At 39.2% G+C, this 14,128-nt stretch overlaps 1 protein-coding gene across 1 annotated transcript in view; it reads right to left on the bottom strand.

The window, feature by feature from the left end:
* ARID2 (AT-rich interaction domain 2) overlaps nucleotides 1-14,128 on the bottom strand; it is a 46,308-nt gene that overhangs the window by 15,083 nt on the left and 17,097 nt on the right. The window contains exons 12-14 of the mRNA XM_031552135.1: nucleotides 11,071-11,205; nucleotides 10,394-10,593; nucleotides 7,182-10,033 (exon numbers count right to left, since the gene is read on the bottom strand). Of these exons, the coding sequence (XP_031407995.1) occupies nucleotides 7,182-10,033; nucleotides 10,394-10,593; nucleotides 11,071-11,205 (3,187 nt within the window). The remainder of the gene's footprint in view (nucleotides 1-7,181; nucleotides 10,034-10,393; nucleotides 10,594-11,070; nucleotides 11,206-14,128) is intronic.

Genomic DNA, 14,128 nt, shown 5'->3' with positions numbered 1-14,128 from the left:
GAGTGCCATTTTAAGGACTTAGGAGTGCCTATATAGGACATAAATATACATGTTTTCGAGAAACTAAACACTAACTGCAGTAGGACAGCTACATATATAATGCTTATGTTAGCTATGTACACATAAAGAAGCATTTGTATTCAGTGAGTTCCTGTCTCAAAGGATCTGAGCTATTCTGCAAAATTTGCCGTAAATGACAAGTTCCACACAAACTCACCTCCAAACTACATCTGACATGTTTCTGGCTACCCTAAGAACACAGCATATTGTGTTAAAGGAGTTAGAACACTGAACAAATAAATGACGACTTCAGCATAAAAGAACCAGACGCAGGGCAGCCTCAAGGAGCTTCTTAAAGAGAGGCACGAAAGTAACATTCTGACAAACTGATTCCATCTTTAATTGCAGTTTCTGATAGCACTCCTTACCCAAGTATATTCCAAACTCCTTTAAACACTTTATGGGAACTTTCCTGTATGTCCTGTTGTTGATTGCTAGGGTCTCTGCAGCAAGATCTCAACTCAAGGCATGTCTCTCAGCCTGCAGCACAGGCTGCAGGTGCAAAAGCATGAGTTTTGATGATAAAAGTTAGGATTTCCGTAACTTTACTGCCTTCTGTGAAAAACTGAGTTATGCAGGTTGCTTGCCATTGGTAGCTTATCCCAGAGATAAAGCCTGCTTGCCTACATATACGAGTTATTCCAAAAGTAATGCCTCCTATTTAATTCCATGGAAACTACGACAGCTACAAAGAGCACAATAACAATATTTGAAAGAGCAAACTCCCAGCTACCAAACACTGTTTTTCAACACAGCACCAACATTAGCTACACTTTTTTGCCAGCAATGAACAAGAGCCTGCATGTGGCACTTGTAAAAATCTGCACCAACAGAGGTGCCCCACTGTCATTGCTGCTATTGCTGAAATGCACCATCACTGCCTCACCATGCTCACATCCACTGCTTGGTCTCCTGAAACCTACAGCAAGTGTGGATGAATGTCAGTGGGTGCAAACATGTAACCACCTGTGACCTGTGTTAGCCTCTTTTGGTGTTGTACACATGTAGCTGTTCTGCTTTACACATCGATTTTGCTGTCACAAGTGGAGGCTACACCAGGCTTAGCCTGACCTGCTATAACTCGAACCAGATAACCTCTTCTAGAATCATTTTCCTATTACCGGAGTGTACTTTGGTTTAGAGGAGAAGGCAAGATCCAATATGGAGACGTAGTAAATGTTGAACTATGGCTAATAAGCCCAGCTAAGTTGGAGATGCCCTGTTAAGAACCACCAGGATCCCTGCAATGCACTCCTCATCACAGCACAGGCACAATCCCATCTTAGAAAGCAGCTATTTTTATTTTCAACCAACTGAAATTCCTGTACAGTGGAGAGCTATGACTATACACCTGAAAAATTCCTTGAACTATGAATTAAAAAGAATAATATCAAGCTTTTTTTTTTTCCTAGTTACTTCATCTTTAATTAATCTTAACTTTACCTTTACCCATTATCTTTGACTATAGTTGTTTCTTATCTTCAGGATAAAAAAGTTACTTCTGAGTTGACCACATAAAAGACAGAAATGAGGTACTGCCTCACCAAGAACCTGGCACAGACTACTAAAATACAGAGGAGGAAGATTAAAAAGAATAGTTTTCTCATCCTGCTCTCCAGGCCAATGAAAACAAGAATATATTGCAACACAGATATAAGCGAGTTGCGCAGCCAAGACCAACAATGCTGGCTGTATTGCTCTCAGAGCATATTCCTTGAACTACATCACTGATTGACTATTGGCTTTAGAGGCAGCTGTTTGATCCCTCCTCCAATTCATTTTGAAGAAAATCCTTAGGCAGCAGTCTATACAGAACTACAAATTTAAGCACAGTGAGAAGTATATTATTTTTAGAGCCTATACTTAGGATGGGCTGTTAAAATTTTGCTTACAATTGAGCACTGTATCCTACTGCAACACTTCAAACTACCAACAGTTTTAAAAATGCATTTCACTATCTACCCTACACATTGCTACACATAAAATTGAAAACAATACGGATGGTCCTTCTAAGACTTTCTTCTCTTGGATATCTTTCTGCGTTGATGTGGCTTAACCATATCCTTAGGCTGCATCGAAAGAGGGGCGGCCAGAAGGGCAAGGGAGGTGTTCCACTCTGCTCTGCCCTCCTGAGCACCTATCTAGAGTACTGTGGCCAGGTCTGGGGCCTTCAACACAAGAAAGATGTCGAGCTGTTGGAGCGGGTCCAGAGGAGGGCTGCAAAGATGGTGAGAGGGCTGGAATACTTCTCCTATGAAGATAAATTGAGGGAGTTGGGCTTGTTTAGCTTGGAGAAGAGAGAGATCCAGGTAGGCCTCACTGCAGTCTTCCAATACATAAAGTGGGCCTACAAGAAAGCTGGAGAGGGATCTTAAGAAGGACAAGTAGCAACAGAAGTAAAGGTTTTAAACTAAGTGGGAAAATTTAGAGCAGATATTCAGAAGAAATTCTTTACTCAGATGGTGGTGAGACATTAGAACAGGTTAGCCAGAAAAGCTGTGGATGCCCAGTCAGTGGAGGAGCATTCAATGACAGGTTGGATGGGTCCCTTCCAGCCCAGATCATACTATGATTACTAAAAACTTTATGTTTCACATCTTTTAAGACAACGAATGTACATTAAAAGGCAACCCATAAGCTGAAATGAATATAGCACGATTTGAGTATGAAGGTGGGGTCAAGTGGATGGGTAGGCACTAAAGCAAATGTTCTTTCCTTGTCAGGTTGCTAAGGTTTAAGTCTGCAACAGTGTGCTCCACAAGCAAAGAGCAACAAAAGCACAGACATTCTAAATTTCAGTACTTCCAGCAGACAAACTCATTTGCTCTGTGACTAAGAATGAATTACATCTCCTGTGGTTACACACCTGCTTTCTGGTGCACAATAATCTTCAGCTTCCAAAACAATGGAGAGCAGGAGCAAACAGTTAAGGAGATGCTTACACTGTTTTGGCCATCTAAATTTCCACACAAGCATGCTCCATGTGGGAGGCCTTAGGAGAAATGGGAGTGCTTTATGAGGGGATAACAGTGATGCGCAGGAAAGTAAGTGATTATTTTAAAAGAGAGATGAGGCAATTTTGGAGGACTGCTCCAAAAGTAATGCCTCTAGTTTTAATATGTTAGTCAGGGGTGGATGTCAGTGGTATGGCAGTAGAGGTTGAACTTTCCCACTAATGTTGTGTTGCATTTTGTTGCCGTGTGACAGATGGCAGCAGAGGGGCATTCTGATAAAATGGCAACTGACGTGAGAGTGTGTATGAAGCAGAGGTGTCGCTGAAACCCTCCATGCAGAAAAAACTGCACCCACTGACATTCATCAAAGCTTGCTAACCACATATGGAGACCAAACAGTGGACAGCAGCTCAGTGAGGCGGTGGGTGGTGTGTTTCAGCAATAGCAACAGCAATGTGAAAGACAAGTCATGTTTGGGATGGCCATGCAGATTTTTTTAATTATTTTTTTAACAAGTGCAACATGTAAGGCTCTTGTTCATCTCTGGTGAAATAAACAGCTAACGGCAGTGTCTACAATGAAGAATAGTGTTTTGCAGTTGAGAATTTGCTCTATCAAATAGTATTAATGTGGTCTTTATATCTATGGTAGTTTCCATGGAAATAAATAAGAGGTATTACTTTCAGACTGATCTACATAAATTTGGTTTGCTCACTTTCACCTGGCAAAGTATCAGAGTGCTTCTTCAGAACATAAACCTACTGCGACAAACCATCATGGTTATATTCAACAGATGTTTTGGAAGAATCTTGAGTAAGAAAAAAAAATGGAAAAAAAAAAGTAAACAGATAGGTAATTACTCATTTCTTTTTCCTTTTCCTCCACCAGTCCAGCACAATACCTCAGGAAAGCCATAGTCCAGGAACAGAGTACCAGAAACAAAAGAAAAGAAAGCCAATGAAGTAAAGTGCCAACTTTGCTGTCTCTCAAGACTACACTTTCAAGGGCTTACAAAATACAGATATAAGAAAAAAATCCAACACTGTACATTGCATGTTCCTCTTCTGACATAACCCATATACACATAGGTCAATAGTTGTATAAAAATACAAAAAACGTATCTCTCAAGTTAGTATTTAAGTAGTTATTTTTCAGTGAGTTCTGCTCAGGTGTACAATTAACACTCGAACAATCACCTGGTGGTTGCTGGTGTATCTTCCAGGTCCTGATGGTACCTGGAAGATACCTGTACTTTTCCAACTGGATTTAGGTAGCAATACATAGGCTTTCTCGTAAATACAAAGTTCATAATTTTCATTATTGTGGCAAGCCATTTATTTTTCCCTCAAGGGTACAGTGGCAGCCAATTTCATACTACCTTTCATATTGCAAAACCAACCTTCTCTTAGCTTTTACATTCCCTTGAGAGTTATTTTACTCTTTTCCTTGCCTCCCCTTTGCTGTTTCCCTTTCTCTTTGTTTGTCTTATCTTTTCTTTAGTTCAAGGCTCCTCCTTTTCCCCTCTCTGCAGTTTATGACAACTCTCCTGCTGCATAACCAACACTAGCATCTATTTGCTATCTTTGGCATCTTCTTTTCCCCCTTCCTGCTGAGGTCTAATTTTATTACAAATTTTCTTCTATTTCTTTCTTACTTCTCTGAAATACACACTCTAGTTTAAAATAAAATTTATAGATAACTAGAAGGAAAATAAAGATAGCACGAAGGAAATCATGTACAAACAGCTTCAGCAGTTATACAATTTTGCGATGGCTAATATCCCTTTATTTCCTGTCCCTCACCATTTCTCTTCACTGAAGTGTATTTATACTAAATTTCACACTGTCTGTAGAAGTCGTCTGTTCTCTTATTTCCGCTGCAAGATACAAAACATACAGGAGGTACCACAGAGAGGATAAAACAATACAGATGTTCAACTGAAAACAGTGCTCCTTAGCTGCTGCCTTTCAAAAAGTTAGAGACAAGGAAGCTGCTTGTCATACAAGGAAGACTCCCAAAATAGGAGCGTGAAAATCATTTCCTATGATTACAGAGGACCTAGACCTAACAGTCATCAGTGAAACTCACGCTGAGCTCATAAGAATTAGGCTCTGTAGTACTTCTGGATGTCCTAAGTGTACTCCTAAAAAAAGCAGATTCAATACTGGTAACTTTGCATCTGCTTTTCCAACAGAACAATGCCTATGCAGCGGCTTCAGGGGGTGGGGGAAAGAGCTTGACAGGATGACTTCAGTACCATTTATAATTCAACACACAATTTTGAAATGAAGTTTTCTTTTGTGATTTTGAAGAAAGCAAGGGCAAGCTAAATTCCATGGAGACAGACATTAAGCAGACTTGCACTGAATGGCAGAAGCCGCTGGCAACATCTCTGTTTGCATAAGCAATAAAAAAAAAAACATAAACATGTACAAAATATTAAGGAAAGTGTACAAGAAATTACATGCCATCTTTAAGAAAGTATAATCACATAAAATAGTCCTTTTTTTTGTTTGTTTCATTTTCATAATAGAACAGGTAATCTAATATAAATGAAGTTGCTAGCTGTACTACTGCTCTCCTCAAGAAATGGAATTTTAGCAGTTTAGCAGGCATCAGAGACCCAAAAGCAAACTCTCGACAGCTACATGTCCAGGAAAAAAATAACCGCAGGCAACAGTTATCCCAGTCCAAAGACACGGTCACTGCATTTTCTACTTCAGCCAAATCCTTAGTGAAGCTATTAAAGACAATCAAACTGTGCAACTGCTAAAAACATTCACTGCAAAAAGCAAGACATACAGCTAATATATCCACATTGCAGAAAATGTGCCATTTATCTTGTGCACTGTCCCTGCGCTGCCAAGATATACTTTCATTTTGGTCTAATTATTTCCAGTAAGAACAAAGATAAATAAAGTATCAGAAGAACTACAGATCTCTCTGTCATAAATGCACATGCAAATATTTAGGTTTTAAAGACATTCGGAAAATATAGCTCTATGGAATACATTTAAAAGAAAAAGAAAACTACAATTACATGATGGAAACATGAAAGAGCTTTCTACAGAAACTGAACTTCACACAGAAAAAGCAGTAATGCTAGCTATCATATGCTGAACTTGAATTCTAGCTCTGTTTAAGTTTATAAGGCCTGCACTTCCTACCATTTCAAAACCTAACCAAAATCAAAGAAATAAAAAAGGAAAATGAATAAAACAAAACTGTCATACCTATATGTCAAAAAACACTAATATACACTCAGAATTTCCTCTCTACACTGTCAGAATTTTGTGACTGTCAAACCTAATATTCCATTCTTTTTGCTCTTATTCAGGTTAGAAAGGGTGAAAGTTTCTTTGGAGAGAGATTTTATATCCACGTACAAAGCCAAAATAAAATCTTGAGACTGGAACAATCTCAAGCACGATTACTCTCACAGCTTTTAAATACTCATGAAACTGCTGAACATACCTCATTTCTTGTAAAGTCTTAGGAAGAAAGTACTTTAAAAATATTTTTCTAAAAAAGTTCAAGATAAAACAGGCTTTCTCCAAAGTTTTTAGAACAATATAAAAAAACCCATTACTAATTGTATCAATAAAATAAACATTACAAGTATTTTGTTATGAACAAACATAAACACATATTCTGACACACTTAGAAAGCAATACTTTATCCTGACTGTAGTAAATTGAAGCAAGCCTAACAAGATCACCCTTAAATACAAGAATTTCAACAAATTTTAGCAGGCCAGATGCAGCTGCAGTGATTAACAAACTATCTTGCAAAAAATATGTTTGCTCCATACGCAGTAAGGACCAAGAATAAAATGCAGAACAACACTACTGTTTTTACAAGACGGTACAATAAATCGTCTTTGTTTTTTAAACAGTAAATCCTTTAAAGAGGAAACTAGTGAGAGCAAGTTCCTCCCTTACTGTATATTATGAAGCTCCAGACCACTGTAAATACCACTGTAGTCACTTATATCAAAAAGCATGCAAACTATTTGAACCTTAGTTTGTGAAAGAATGCAAACCATCATTTTCTGAATATTTTCAATTCCTTGCAAGATATCAACCGAGTTTACATTTTCATATATATTTCACAGCATTAAGTCATAATCAGAGTTGGAATAAACATAAAAAGTACACTGCAACATACCTGTGTGACCATGCTTTGTATATACGTGGTTGGTTGCTGCTGCTTTTGTTGAACAGCACTTTCTATTGCTACTTTCGCTACAGTGCTTGGATCCGCTCCAGCTGGCACAGCAACCATAGTTGCACTGCAACCAGCATTGTTGGGGTCACTGATTGTAACAATTCTAACTCCTACTTTATTTGGAATTCCTGGAACAGTTTCCCTGTCATTATCCTCTGCTGGCCTCTTTGCAATTTTGCATTCTGCTGTGCCATTAGTAGACCGAACTTCGGATGACAGGGTAGACTGGGACACTCTAGGTCCTGAGTGTGGAACTGCTATGATTTGATGCCCCTGTATAACAGAGGCTGTAGATTGTGGTGAGACAACTACACTTGGGCGTTGCTGAGGCACATCTGAATTCAAACTTGAAGCTAGAGGTCCATTAGGTAAATCAGTGTTGGTACCACTAAGTTGCTGGGTTAACAGTTTTGCAGCCTCCTGTGTACCGCTTACAACAGGTGAACTACTCAAAGTTAATACAGGCCCATTAGAAATTCTCTCCCCTTGATCACCTTTGGCAGTATCTTGCTGCGTGGCATCCAAATTCCCTTGTTGTTCCACTGAAGATATCTCACCATTTCCTACATGATTGGAAGTTTTGTGATTTGGAATGTTTTTGCTCAAATGAGAACCATCGCCTTTATCAAAATCACAGATTCCATTAACTAGGGGCTTCTTCAAATCACTTTTAATTTCCTGTGTGTCCATTTGTTCAAAGTTCTGCTTTCCAGGAGCTCCGTTCTCACCCATTTCTAATGATGGCCCATTACTGACTTGTGAGCACTGATTGGCCTCATTCTGTGTTTTCCCTGAGTTAGAAGGAGGTAGACTGGAGTCACTATACTTTCTCCCATTTAAAAGACTTCCCACCTGCATTTCATTTTCTTTTGCATCCCCATTGCTGGTGTTTGCAGCTCCTCTTCGGCAGGAAGGATTCTCCATAACTTCAATCTTACGTTCATGAATGTGTAAACCTGTTGCTTCCTTTGCTTCTTCCTCCTTTTGGCAAATTATTTTATCACCTTTGAATGGGGGAGCAGCAGTACACGGTGATTGTCCAGCTGAAGGTGCTTGAGTAGCTGGAAGTGTTTGCATCTGCAGCCCAACTCCTGTCTGAGCCCCACTCACTGCAATTCCAGCTGGAGCAATGATTTGAGTTGCATTTCCCTGACTCACAGTTGCAGTAGCAAAACTCGTATTTGGCACAACTGTTATAGTAACCTGGTTGCCAGTAGTCCCTTGGAAAATAGTTGCTGGGCTGTTTGAGATCAACTGACCTGGCAATATCTGTAAGTTAGAAATGGGCACTGTTTGTACTGCCCCTTGGGGCTGGACTGCACCCTGGACCAGCTGTTGTCCAACTAGCAGCTGCTGAGCTGAAGACTGCCCTTGTACTCCAAAACCTGGCGTTTGGTTATTGGCCATCTGATAAACCACCTGAGGGCTAGGAGCTCTTGCATTGTTAGGTGGAGGAATCTGTGGAGCTGGGAGTATAAGCTTCCCCCCTGGAGTTGAGGGGCCTCTTTTTGGAAGAAGTAGTTGCTTTATCAGACTAGATTCACCAGAGTTAGGCTGGCCAACTCCTGTATTAGCTTGCGGGGACTGAACTTGCATTTGCATCGGTGGTTGTACCTGTTGCTGCGAAGATGCTGGTGAATGTTGCTGCTGCTGTTGCTGCTGCTGCTGTCTCTTTACAGAAAGCATCTGGCTGACAGTAGGAGGGGGTCCTTGTGACTGAGAAGGGGTAGATGAAGATGACATAACTGTAGGGACTTGATTGTTTGTAACCGGACCTGGAGATGGTGAAGAAGATGGAGTAATGTTTGGCTGTCCAGTCAACTGAACAGTCTGACCAGGAGGAATAGAAGCTGGATTAGCAAGCACTATTTGGTGAATGGCTGGTGCATACGTTTGACCTTGCTGAGCTGGCTGGCTGACAATCACTACACTTTGCTGGGATGCTGGTTGTGGTGGTTGCTGCTGTGACTGCATCGGCTGCTGTACATTAGGTGGAACTTGCTGAGACGGCAGAGGCTTTGGTGCAATGTTCTGAAAGCCTACCCTAGAAGTTGGTGGGTTTTGGACGCCTGCAATTGCAACCACCTGCCCAGGTGCTACTTGGAAATTCTGAACAGTGGTGGCAGAAACAATGTTAGATGCAGAGGTTGTGACATACTGCTGTGGTGCTATGATGACTGTATCTTGTTGCTGGTTAGCAGTAGAGGACTGCTGAGATGGTGACTGCCCAGGTTGCGATGATGTGCTGATCAACTGTTGACCCTGTGAAACTGCTGAACTGCATGCTGGTATGTTTTGTACTCTGCCAAATATATGACCCTGAGGTACAGCTTGCTGAATTACTGTAACAGGAGTGCCTGAAGGTATCTGTCCTGGTACCACTGCATGCAGTGGAGACTGCTGTTGAATTACAGGTTGGTGGTGAAGCAACGTCTGAGAACCAACAACAGTAACGGACGGCTGTGGTCCTGTACTGCTGTGATTTTGATTTGAAGCTTGTGGTGCTCCTCCTACAGCAATAGTAACAGGAACGCCAGACTGGGGAACAGAGCTCTGTATTACTGTGGCCTTCACAACTTCACCAGGTATTGGACCTTTATTCTGTATAACAGTCATTGGAGCATTTTGCTGCTGCGCATGAACAGTATTTTGTGGAATTCTAGAAACAGTCTGTGCCACAGTATGAACACCTTGAATTGGAAAAGACATCTGTGTTGCTGTCAAAGTTGAAGACTGGTTAATAGGGGTCCTTTGATAATGATTTCCTACGCTTTGTGGCCCATGTGGGAGTCCTATTGAAATAAATAAGGTAAAAGTTTGAAAGCAAAAATTAGTTCAAAACAAAGAATATTTAAAACCCCAAGGCTCGAATTTTTAATTCTACGTGTTTTCTCAGCTATATTACATCTGAATAAATGATGCAGTGACAACGGCTTTTCTGCTGGCTGACAAGTCTACGGGTGACATGTCAAGTATTAGATCACATACAAGTACATACAGTAATACAATTATTCAGAACTTCATTCAATAAAAGGAATAAAACCACACTGTCCCTAACTCCAACACTTACAAACTATTTTGGGTAATTAAAAAAAAAAAATTATTCTCTGAGAATCAATGCAGAATACTCAATATTTAAATGATTAAAAAACCTGCTGGCGAAGGAGACGAAGACATGTCAGGAATTGAATCAACCCGAACAATTGGGGTAGACGAAGCTGGTTGCTGCTGATAGTACATCTGAATGGGAAGTGGTATAGCTCTCCTCTTCACTCCTACCACATGTATATGTGCTTGACCATTGTTAATTGGATCTTCTACTCTCTTCACTGTATGATTTGGAAAGACAGTTCTGCCAAACAGAACATAGATCAGTGTTAATGAACACAGTAACTCTACCCTCTTACAATGAGTGGCTTATTTTAAAAACATTAATCTAACGCTACTCTTACATGCACAGTAACTGCACCAGTGCCTGCATCTTTGCAATACAGCAGAATTCTCTGTAAGCTTCAGGGTATTCATCACAGGAGACCTGTGGTCAAACTGATGTTGGCACAGACTTGAACAAGTTAAGTAAAAACTACAGTATCTTCAAGAACTTTGTGAAAAAGAATTAAAAGGACTGTAAGCACAGAAGCAAGTCTACTAAAGATACTGAAATAGGATGAAATCAAACTATATTTCAATTAACATTTCAAAACTGCACATCTTTCGAACCCAACTTAGAACATCTTTTCTCAAAGAACTCTTAAGCTATGTGTTAACACTGCTAACACAGCGTTACAAACACCAGTCCCTTTTTTGCTGCACAATTTTTTCCTCTTACCGCAGACATTTATAAAATCCAGTTGATGTTAGGATTCCACCTCGAGCTAATTTACTACATGTAGAGAGGTATTCAGAGTACATTTCTGCTCGAGAGATTGAGCAATCAAGATTCACTTCAAAATGGGCATTCAACCTGAAGATGAAAAAATGGATTATGAAGCAAAACACAGTGACAATACAGCTGTTAAAACATTTCTGTTTGTATGAGAGAATTTTGAGACATGATAACATGAACAATAAAATTGCAATCTATTGTCTTGTCCAATGTCTGTTCCACACTTTTCACTTCTCGTTGCTTGTGATACCTAAGATATCCAGTCAGTATACAATCAATACTTTACTTACATAGAAATATGCAAAACAGTCCCCATATGTGCCTTTTTTACTGCACATTCAGAAGCAACAAAAAAAATAAAGATAGGATTTGTTTAGTGACCTTTCCTCCCCAAAACCTTTATGCTTATTTCTTAATGTCTCTTTTTTATCAAAAGATGGACTGAAGACGAGCTAATTCTTAATCAAACGTTTCCACACTAAACCTACTGAACATTCGTGTAAAAATCAATTATACATGAATATGGTCTTAATTCAAAACACAAGAAAGAACAGAGATAGAATAACCACCTCAGTCTGTGATTCTAAGAGATAGGAAGGCAGAAGAAAGGGGACTTGAACTCTGAAAGAGCATGCACATAAGACACATACTTGTTCCAGGAGTCATGCACTATGCAGGCATCATAAAATCCTTGAACAATCTATTCTGCCTGTCTATTCCTAGGAAAATTTCCAGAAGATTCTATATCTCCTACAGAAGAATCTGCACAAATGCACACACTACCCAGGAAGCTATGAGAGATGGTAGCGGTTTCTATCTGTAGATTTTATTCATTCAAGATCCATTATTCCAGCCCAGAGACATGCCAACAGATCATCCCCAGCAGTAAATGGACATAAGTAACTCTCTGCACAATTCTCAAATAGCGGTACCTGAACACAGGCTCAGACAGAACAAAAATATATTTAGGATGTCAGTATTCACTATGTGGTGCTAGCACTTTAGAAAACTGCACTGCATTCTCCTTTGTAGAGCCTCATACTCCCCTAAGAGCTAAATATTTCAAAGAGAAAAGCAAAGGATTACATTCTTTAAATCATCTTCTCTCATAAACAGTGAAGTGCAAGTATGTCATTTCTCCTGCAGTTTAGTTACAATTTTATTACAACAAAAATTGAGATCACATTCTGTAATAGAACGTCTAAGTAATAATTAAATCTGGCATATGAGACAAATGACTGTCCAGCTAGGTATATTCCATTAGGCTGACACACTGTCACTGGTACAAGCAGCATACAGAAGGTCAGACTTACAATGGTGGAATGTGAGCTGTGATTAGCACTTCCTGTCACATGCACTTATCTTACAGGAAGACTCATAAACCAGCTTAGCCTGGGTAGAATATATTCAGGAAGGTCAGCTTAAATACCTTTTTTTTCTGCTGCTTCCAAGAGATAACTTTTCTAACATCTAAAATTATAATTTGTTCATTTTCCAGTTTCTGTTAAAACATACAATGAAAATCTACATGAATGTAAGACACTCCTTGTCAGCACTGAGAAAAACACTTGCAAGGGGCTTGTTCTCTGCTCTAGATTTGTATTCTTTTAATTTTTCTTTTGCCAGCACAGATAGTATTTAAGGAAAATTTTCAGAAGTATATGTTATTTTTTATTATTCACTGGCTCATACCTATCACCAGAAGAAAATTAAGAACAAACTACTAGTTATACTCATCACTAATAGCTGTAGAAGCACACTGCATGCAGACTCTGAAACCAACCAGACTTTCCAAATCTTCCTGATAATATGATACACTGTTCTCTCCATTACTTCTTGTTACGAGATGGTACTGCAGAGTTACATAATGGTACCTACCCGTACTTATTTTAACAGCCAAAACTTGTATTTTACATTCTATGCACAGTGCAAAATTCACCTTGCCTAAATCCTTATTTCTGCAAGCTAGATGTCCCCAGTGCTCCCCACACTTAAGAGAGAGAAAGCAGCAGCAGAAGGTAATCTGTAATCTTGTCAGAAATCAGCCAGATGAAGACACTTTAACTACAGGGAAATCTTCCCCTCAGTAACTAAAAAGCAGTCTAGAAAACTGTCTCTGTGTAGCTAAAACCATGTAGATGGCTAAGTTGAAGTGTGGTGATCCCAACTTCAGGTATTCTCGTTTGAATATTTAAAGATGAAATTTTCAGTCTATGAATGGATTGCAAACAGCAGCACGATCAACATCAGTTGACCAAGAAGAAAACCTTCAATGTTTCTCCCATAAAAATAATGTTTTGCTGGAAGTAAAAACACTAAGCTTTTACAAATAATAACTACTTCACTTTGAAGGCTATTGTCTGATCAGTGAGATAACTGATGAACACATGAAGCGTGGAGTAGAAGCAGAAGTCCAAAATGAAGTGATTTACACAAATATCCAGAATGTGAGATTTACGTAAATGAAACATAGTTCAGAAAGATGATGCTCAGTCTACAGAACCATAAGCAGAACAGTTTTCTTAATATCTGACAAGCAGCCAACAATGACAGTATTAGATAAAGTGAGAGAACTTGGAAGGGATGCAGGCCCTAGCCTGCTTGAGATTTACAATGATCACATGAGAGTTTTGCAAGGCCTAGCTTTATAACTTGAGGATTACTTTTACATTGGTGCAGTAACACGGCAAAACATTACCTGATGAAAGTACTTGTGAAACAAAATGCTGCTTTACAACTTAATAAAAGTCAATGCAAGAGTTAAAAATCTAATCAAGTTATACTCTATGAGAGAATTTCAATCATCAACTCTCCAGGAATGAACGTGTTGGTTGAGTTTTTTCTTTCATACTCCTTCAAAGCAAGGACAGAATGGTTTTACTTCATACTTTTCAGAAAAAGTAGTCAAACAATGAATAGAAGCAAGTCAGAAAAATCTATAACTCATGAATACAGACATTATTATTTTTCTTCTCCATTTAAATATTTGAATAGAACGATA

Source organism: Meleagris gallopavo, chromosome 1 (assembly GCF_000146605.3).
Source record: "Meleagris gallopavo isolate NT-WF06-2002-E0010 breed Aviagen turkey brand Nicholas breeding stock chromosome 1, Turkey_5.1, whole genome shotgun sequence".
Classification (NCBI taxonomy): Eukaryota; Metazoa; Chordata; class Aves; order Galliformes; family Phasianidae; genus Meleagris; species Meleagris gallopavo.
This window is presented reverse-complemented; position numbering and strand designations above follow the sequence as displayed.